Source organism: Perissodus microlepis, chromosome 18 (assembly GCF_051167445.1).
Source record: "Perissodus microlepis isolate ML-2025 ecotype Zambia chromosome 18, ASM5116744v1, whole genome shotgun sequence".
In the NCBI taxonomy this organism is placed as follows: domain Eukaryota; kingdom Metazoa; phylum Chordata; class Actinopteri; order Cichliformes; family Cichlidae; genus Perissodus; species Perissodus microlepis.
In genome coordinates this window covers 19,103,414-19,112,557 of record NC_140478.1, presented here as the reverse complement: position 1 = coordinate 19,112,557, position 9,144 = coordinate 19,103,414, and the positions used below count along the sequence as shown (strand labels likewise).

General features: G+C 38.9%; 1 protein-coding gene across 2 annotated transcripts in view; it reads right to left on the bottom strand.

The window, feature by feature from the left end:
• Window positions 1-1,357: 1,357 nt before the first annotated feature.
• sntg1 (syntrophin, gamma 1) overlaps window positions 1,358-9,144 on the bottom strand; it is a 38,739-nt gene continuing 30,952 nt past the window's right edge. For both annotated transcript variants that reach the window (XM_084912453.1, XM_084912454.1), the window contains exons 15-19: window positions 7,647-7,718; window positions 7,054-7,206; window positions 6,776-6,868; window positions 3,329-3,439; window positions 1,358-3,198 (exon numbers count right to left, since the gene is read on the bottom strand). In XM_084912453.1, the coding sequence (XP_084768579.1) occupies window positions 3,016-3,198; window positions 3,329-3,439; window positions 6,776-6,868; window positions 7,054-7,206; window positions 7,647-7,718 (612 nt within the window). In that variant the 3' untranslated portion in view covers window positions 1,358-3,015. The remainder of the gene's footprint in view (window positions 3,199-3,328; window positions 3,440-6,775; window positions 6,869-7,053; window positions 7,207-7,646; window positions 7,719-9,144) is intronic.

Genomic DNA, 9,144 nt, shown 5'->3' with positions numbered 1-9,144 from the left:
TTTTTCTATCATATGTGACTGAGGCCTATATAGTCTATGATGTACTATAGCTCTTGGGTGATTTTTGCAGCTTCACTGAGCATTGTACAATCTGACCTTGGAGTGAATTTGCTGGGATTGTGGTGTTGTATTAAAACACAACTAAATGCTCCAGAGGGGCAGCGCGGCGGCACAGTGGTTAGCACTGTTGCCTCCCAGCAAGAAGGTCCGCCATCTGTGTAGAGTTTGCATGTTCTCCCTGTGTTTGTGTGGGTTATCTCTGGGTACTCTGGCTTTCTCCCACATTCCAAAGATATGCAGTTAGTTGGGATAGGTTAATTGGTAACTCTAAATTGCCCATAGGTGCAAATCGTTGTCTGTCTCTATGTGTTAGCCCTGCAGCAGATTGGCGGCCTGTCCAGGGTGTATCCTGCCTCTAAGACAGCTCTAATAATATAATAATGTCTATATATAAAATATGTGTTAATATAATGTGTTTAGCACATTATAGTTGACATTAATAGTAGAAAGTAATGTGGATTTGGCTGCCCAGTTTAATTATGCAGCATCACAGTGCTGCTTGTTAAGAAAATGTACACTTTATGAATCTGCTTTACCCAAGGTTTTTTATATTTAAGTAACACTAGGCCAAAAACAGTGTGGAAAACTGTTTTGGTTAACCAAAATAAAGGAAAGTGGAGTTTAAAGAGAAAAATGAGAAGTGTATTCCCAAGACTAAAGTATAAATATGTACAAAGTGCCCTCAGTTGTGTGTGTTTGTCCCATAATACCTGATGTAAACGTCTCAAACTTTGGGTCTGACATACACCATCTGCGTTATAATAACGAAAAGCTAAAGCTAACAATGGAGCAATGTGAAAGAATAAAAACTAAAGTAAATGTGAGCTGAACTGAACTGAGAACAAAAGTTTAAAATAAACTAAAACTACTGAAAAAAAAAGTCAAGTATATACCATTTGTTTAAAACTGATTTTTTAATTTGCACAAATATGAAAAAAAGGCTTCTCTGACTTTAAAGGGAGCTCAGCGGCGCACTGTGGGGACAGACAAAAGGCAGACACAAAGAAGAATATGTGGAAATAGAGCAGCGGCAGAGAAATCTTGACTTTGAGTACTCAATGGCATCTTTTATTCGGTGTTAAAAGTTTTTTATGAACCTCAGCAAAGATGAGTATAATGACATCTCTAGCGCTGACAAAAAAAGGAAAGTTGACAAAATTGCTGTATGCTGCAGATATGTACTAGAATTTTAAAATACAACTTTGAGGACTTCTCAAGAAAAGTAAAGTGAGTTCTCTTCGTAAAATCAGCGGCGTAGCCAGAAACTGTAAAAAAGTAAAGCCGACCACAAGTGAGCCATGATATAAAAGGTCTCATTTATTCATTTATTACACAGGATATTTGTTAATAAAACATCTGCAAAAAATAAAATCAACCTCACTCTGTAGATCTCGTGTTATAAGGGTATATGCGACCAGGATAATTTTAAAGCACAAAAGCTCAGACTTTCTTTGCATAGACTGCACCACCATTAGTTCCCATCAAACACTCGTATCAACTTAACAAGGCCGCACAGTACAAAGCACTGACCCCGTTTAATTCGCAATCCTCTAGAGTTTACTTACCAACGGGCCCCTTGTGTTTGGATTCCTCTTTGTAAATGGAAGGTAAGAGCATCACTAATTGCGCTAATTGACCTGAACTCTTTTTGACTATGATAGTTTAGCTGTCGCTCTGCAGCATTACAAACAGTTTGTGCAGAGTTTAAAGGGGTGTCTGGAACATCTGGAGGCAACGGTGCTACATATTTCTATTTTCCTCCTACTTTTTTCTCATTTGTGAATGTAAAGTTCCTCTTCGTTTTATTTACAGGTCAAAAAAACAAAGGTAAAATATTTTCAAAAATACACCATAGCTGATTTTATTCCTCTAAATTGGTCCATAGAGTAAATGATGAAGAGAGCACAAGGTTATGAGCTATCTACCTAGTTGTCTAGGGTGCACATCAAATTAACAAATGCCTTAATCCCTACAAGTAATCCCTCAAGTAATCACCAGAATTCATAATTCTTTGAGTTCATTTGAATGTCAGTGTTTATTTACATAATCAGGTTTGGGGGTAAAAAAATCAAAAGTGCTATAAACATCGTGGAAGGTGTTTCTAATCATGTTTCGAGTGTTTTCGTCCCTTTATGGCTGAGCTGATGGTGAAGCTGATCATCAAAGTGCCTTCATAGTCAGTAATCCAAGACAAAGACATATTCTTACCTCACACAGGTATATAAAGAAAAGAGGAAATTAATATAAAGAAATCCATTTCATCCAGCAACGCTGCCAGCGAACGTCTGTGTAATTAAATTTTGTCAAAATTAAACTGATTTTGTGTTATAAGACCAGACTGATGTTGCCATTTAGCTTTTAGTTAGACTCTAATCTGAAAAATGTTTTTTCTTTCAGCAAATTGAATTATGGATAAAAGTTTCCACCTCAAAAACACACCAAAAAAAGAAAACGTAAGGTATCAAGTATCACAAATTACACACCATACCATCATATCCAGTGTCCACGCTTTACCTTGCAGAAATTCAAGTGATGTACCATCTGAAGTGGGGAAAAAGGCTAGAATCTATGTTGCTTAAACTGCAAGTGGTCAATAAAATTACATAGAAAAGCAGACTGGCTTGGGAAAAGAACTGCATTTTCTTTTGTAATTGATTATAAGGATGTCTGAGACAAAATCACATAAAAAAAAAACCCTTTTGAGTCACACCTTATGTGTCCATTGAGTCTTTCTGTGAAGTTTCAGCCCACAGTTGTTCCAGAAATCTGAGAAATCTGCAGACACGTCAAGTAATCTCTCACAAAGAGGTCTTTTATTCCAGCAGTGCGCACAGCTGCCCCCCATAATGTCCGAGTTTGTACGTGTTCCAGGTCTCCTGTCCACCATCGACACAGGCCACATTCATGATTAAGTGCAGCGTCCTTTTTAAAAGGGGTCAGTGAAAGCAGCACCTGTCAAGTGGCGTATTTCAGCTTAGGTGTCTGTGAATTACAGGAGAGACTGGAAAGAGAAGCGATCCCAGTGGTGGTCGCGGTGCCTTGGCTCTCCACAAACATCGGGTCCAGGCAAGCGACTTTGGCAGCGAAAAAAGCGTGAATACAGTGAAGCACTGCGAAGAGGTTTGAGAACTCCAGCTCCTGAGAGAGACAGAAAATCAATCCTCAAATCACACACGAGCGATTAATTTTTATAGAACCGTGCTGCTTTGAAAATCTTGTTGACTTATTTTCTGGCATGCAACATTAAACATCCGTCAAATTTAATTACCTTTGCTTCGATAGATTTGGAGTCTTGATTTTGGAATAAAAACTTGATCTTGCTTTTCCCGTCGTCAGACGACCCTTTTAGTTGGGAGAACTTGTATCTCCACAGCACTGCCTGAAATGCAAACGCAACAACATAACTAAAGCAAAAACAATATGTCTTTATTTTCCGCGCTCAGATTTGTGACTCATTTCTGGTGTCACTTTTTTCATGAATAATTCACGTTAAAATCCACGCGGATCCGGTGAGAAATGGGGCACGTCAGCAGATCAACCAGAAACTGGAGTGTTATTTTTACCACTGGGAAATTTAACCAGCCACAGTAATTTCACCTGCATAGCAGAGCTTCGGTGATTCAATTAATGCCGAACCGAATAAACAAAAGCTGTGCATTGACTCAGTTTCATGCCTCCTCTTGTAGACAGCTAGCCAAGTTATTTGCACATTCCTATACTGCTGAAACAACTCCCACCAGCCTAATTAAAACTGCAACATCAGTCTGATTAAATCTTTTAGCCCTGCAATACAGATGAACATTTTTCATTTAACTTAAAGCAGATATTCACGAAGCATTTTCGGTGTGCAGCCACAGAAGTGTCACCTCTCCTCTGCTTTGCCTTTAAAATTCAATCTGGCTCCCGCTAACCTTGTCAGAGGTGCCGATATCACCATCTCCTTCATGTCAATCACTGCATTTCATATTCTGTATCTTTCTTGCATGAAAGATAAAGAACAAAATCAGCTTCCTCCTAAAGTCACACCCGACCAGTGCAATGCTCATTTTTATTCCTGCTTTTAGTTTTCCTCTATTTTGCACCACAAAATCAACACATTAATTTGCAGTTCATTTACAGATGAAAAGAAAGAAGTAAATATTGATACTCTATGATATGATTAAATTACCACAAATCCTGAACTAAATCAAAGCATCTGCATTTTGACTGCATGAAGCATTGAACCAAGGCTTGCACAGTACTGTGTCAGTATTACAATCCAAAATATAGCAGTACGAGTGCTTAATGACCTGTATAATGAGAATGTTTGTAACAATCATTTATATTGCTTATTTGTTTTAAATATTCAGTTTATTGAAATCAGATATAATTTTTCATTCACAGGGCAACTGTAATGCTTGATAAGGAAAAGCTGCTTGCAGTGAGTAGGTCATATACAGACTATATGAAAACCTATCATTTCAGTCTTGCTGTTCATTTCAGGGACAAATGATCTAATTAACTGCAAAATAACTCACCGCCCACTTTATTAGGCGAGTGTATACCCTCCTAGTTCCTTTCAGTATTGCACTAATTCCTCAGAGATTTGGTCTGTATTCACATGGCATCATCACACAGTTCGGCAGAGTTGTCGGCTGCGCATCCATGATGTGAATCTGCCGTTCCACCACCATCCAAATGTGCTCTATTGGATTGAGATCTAGTGACTGTGTTGTGGCCATTTGAGTACAGAGAACTCACTGTCATGTTCAAGAAACCAGTTTGAGCTTGTTTGAGCTCATGGTGTGTTATCCTGCTGAATCGATCAGAAGATGAATAGACTGTGGTTATAAAGGGATTGACAGGTTTAGCAACATTACCCAGGAAGGGTTTGGTGAGTAAATGATCAGTTGATATTAAGGAATCCAAAATGTGCTGAGAAAATACCCCCCAGACCATCAACACCACTACCACCAGCCTGAGCGACTGATACAAGGAAGCATGGATCAATGCGTTCATATTGTTTACGTCAAATTCTGGCATTACCATCTGAATGTCAGAGCAGAAGTCGAGACTCTTCAAACCAGGCAACGTGTTTCCAGCCTTCTCTTGTCCAGTTTTGGTGAGCCAGTGTGAACTGTAGCCTCAGTTTCATGTTCTTAGCTGACAGGAGCGACACCTGGCGTGCTCTTCTGCACGCTGGTTGTAACGCATAGTTATTTGAGTTACTGTTCCCTCTGCATCTGCTGCATCCTTTGATGCACTTTACCCCAAAGAACTGCTGCTTACTGGATATTTTCTCTTTTTTGGACCTTGTACTATAATCTCTAGAGACAGTTCTGTGGGAAAATCCAGGTTTTTGAAATACTCAGAGCAGCCAATGCTCAAAGTCACTGAAATCAGCTTCCTTTCCTATTCTGAAACTCAGTTTGAACTTCTGCAGATCCTGTTATGGGCTGATTAGATATTTTAGCTACCAAACAGCTGAATCTAATTAAGTGGCCGGAGAAACAGAACAAAATAAACAGCAAGAAGATTTTAAAGATGTGATGTTTTCAACGTTTCTCATTGATTGCATACTTTGTCTCCAGTAACCAAAGTTATCTAACATAGTGACCTAGTGCTTGGTATTTGCTCTGATTATTTTCTATTGTTTTGTATAGGCTAAACAGCACTATAAGTGCCTCAGTTTTTTTTCTTTCCAAAAATAAGCACCAGAGTGACTGCATCAGTCATCAGTTTAACAAGAGCAAGCGTGTCAGCGGGAGCCATGATTTCTTTGTTTCCTATATAAATCACTGTTACAACTGTTTCTTCCAGGGTGTACTTCTTTTTTATGATGCACGAGTGGCCCTTTGATTTAAAATCTCCAAAAAAACAACCATCAAGAAAAAAATGATGTTTTTTTCTCATGTGTTTTTTTCACTCAGCCTGCAAAAGTGGAGGATGTGAATATTTGTGTTGCATGAGTGTAATAGTGCACTGTAGGCTGAAAAGAGACTGTCTTACACACAAGTTCTAGCCACATTTACATTATACATGTTCCTGTGTTTGCCATATTGTCTCCATATCTTATCTTATCTACTGTACTGATATCATACTGATAGCTTTCACCTTTTAATTGTATGTTTCATTAAGATTTTTTATGGAAAGGCAAATTCTGATGAAAAAACACCTCAGTTATATTTCTGCCTTTTTTCTTCCTCACTGAAATTCACATTAACCCGGTTTTTAAATCCTGCCTTTTCCAGCTTTCAATCATGGAGTAATTCTGCTCCATGTATTTGTCTGCACTTGCAGTTTACATTTGGATTGTAATTTGTGCATTTCTGCCTGTAAACAATATTCTGGCAACATTTTTTATCATCCCTGGGGGACACTGGAGCTTCATATTGCAGGAATTAGGGCCAAAATCTTACAGAACAATATGTCAGTGCTTGTGTCCTGCTCATCCACATAATGTGCACCAGTTGAGTAGTCTGCTCTAAGACCTGGTGAAAGGCCAAAATGAACTGCAGGCAGGAGTGAGACGTTTGAGTTTGGGGGAACCAGCTGTCAAAACAAATGTGCTCAAACTCAAAATGCACACAGTGCAGAATAAGTTAGCAGCACCATAAAAAGGAAAAGGGGAAGCTGAGGTGCCGTGATTAGGTTCATCAAACTGGGTAAAATAATGAATCTCCTATTGTAAGTGTCCCGTTTTTGTATTGATGACAAAACACTGTCCTTCACTCACCTTTGACGCAGCATCAAAGCACACAAAGCCCATGCCGAAGTCAATAGTGAGTCCCATAAGGTGGCTTTCCATAATACAGGCGTACGTTTTACACTGCAGAACAAGAAAAGAAGATGTCAACCACAGGAGTTACATAAGGACACAAGAGCATCTTTGCTCTTCTGCTAAAAGTCATGTGGGCGTTATCAATCTCTGCACTAAAACAACTGAGAAGGAACCGCATGCAAGATTTAAACTGTCACAATTCCCAGCACGTTTCCTGCCGTTCAGGCGCAGACCTGTATCCTCTCCACCTCCAGGAAAGTGGCCATCTGGAAAGCTTTCTCCCAGATCAGCAGCTCACACTCCAGCTCTACGCTGAAGAACATGTCCTCCCCGCTCTCTGTCTGAACACTGAAGCAGTGCTTCCTCTTGTCCAGAAGGTCACTGTCCTAAAATAAGTACAGCAAGGCAGTCTCCTGAAGCAAATTACTAAAGCATTTTAGCAGACAATGTTTTCCTCTAATGGGTCTTTGCGTAGCTTTATATAACCTAAATTGTACAGGCAGTCTAAGGTCAGCCTACTGTATATCTGATTGAATATGTGAATCTATATGAATTAGGTTTGCCATAATGAGTTTCTAGATAATGAACTCAAGATAAATTCCCACTATGAAATTCAAAGTGACCTCGAACCTGGAGAGAATGAACAATGAAATGTGAACCTTGAGTGTCTCTGTGGGACTGGAAAAGAACACATGCAAATTAATAAGTGAGTTATATAAGGGCATTCCTCAGATTCAGTTTGCTACTTAGTATTCTCAGTGTATCCGATCTGAGAGATGCTTCTGTAAATGTTCAGGGAAGCAGATTAAAAGAAGGACCGACGTACCTTTAAAATCTTGCACATTATCTCGTACACAGTAAAGCTTTTCTCTGCTCTCGTCCAGTCCCATGTTGTCACCTGAAAATGTCACATCCAATTTTCAAATTTTATTTGAGGAATGTATTTGCTTTGGTAGAAATGCTTTTAAATAATATTGCAATTATTTGCAAAAAAAAACAAAACAATGTCAGGACAACATAAAGATAAGTTTGTGTTTCATTCTTGAAATATAAAATCAAATAAAGAGCAACTATATTTACTATAAACTCCAAAAACTGCAGTTCCTCTAATGACCACTTGAGGCTATCTCCAAAAGAGGGCCAATCCCCATAGAAAGTTTACAACAGAAAGACACATGGATATTGACTTGGCCATTTTTCAGCCATCCTGTATTAGATTTGCTGATGTGATTGGGATCCCTGTCCTGTTACATGATCCAGTGTAACAGGACAAACTTTAGCTTCCAGAGTCAGACTGACATTCACGATGACTCAGTGACTGCAGGGTACCCAAATCATCACCCCTCCACCACCGTGCTTGACAGTCAGTATGAGGTGTTTGTGCTGATATGCTGTGATGTTGCACATTGTGGGTAACATCTCCACTTTGGACATTGTCCCAGAAGTCTTGGAGTTTGTTCAAATGCAACTTTGCAAACCTAAAGCTGCCATGTTCTTTTAGAGAACAGAGGCTCTCTCCTTTCATACTTATTGAGTCTTTCTCTATTTGTACTGTCATGAACATTTTTTTTTTTTTTTGCAGTTTCTCTGAGCATTGCATGGTCTTATCATGTAGTAAATTTGCAGGGACATCCACTCCTGGGAAGACTGGCATTGCTGATGATCAGTTCATTGTTTAGCAGCACCTGGCTCCTACCTACCCTGTAGATTCCTACAGTAATACTAATAGGTAACATCATGCTGGCTCTAAAAAGTTTATATAGTCTGTTGTACTGAGCAAGAATTGTTTTTACTGTAATCTTTTACCCACTGATATAAAACAGTTGGTTAATGTTATGTAATTTAGAACAAATCCGAGGTTACACTGTAAGTAATAACACAACAGATAAACTCATTTATCAGTCTTTTACACTTTAACGTTTACATTTTTGGTTTTGAAAAGTCTACAGAAAAGAAGCCACCAACCTATACTCTTTGTACTTTCATAGAAATGTTTGAAATCCAAAGCCCTCGAGGCTTGCCGTGCCCATCCACAGATTTCTAAAACATGACTGTACAATAGCCATTTGTGTCCACAGTTATTGATGAATGGTTGTCGGACTCAGCTGTCTCCTTGCCACGTGAATGGAAATATTTGTCACAGGTAACTTCAACAATAAAGAATCTGGTCGTCACTGCTGAATAGGCAGGCTCCTACATCCCACCATCTATTCACATTAGCATTTTCCATTTATATCAGCACATTCACATTGAGAAGGCAATTTCAGTTATCTATCAATCTTTTCTCATCTCCCGGACCATCAACAGCTTATCCCTCTTGTCAT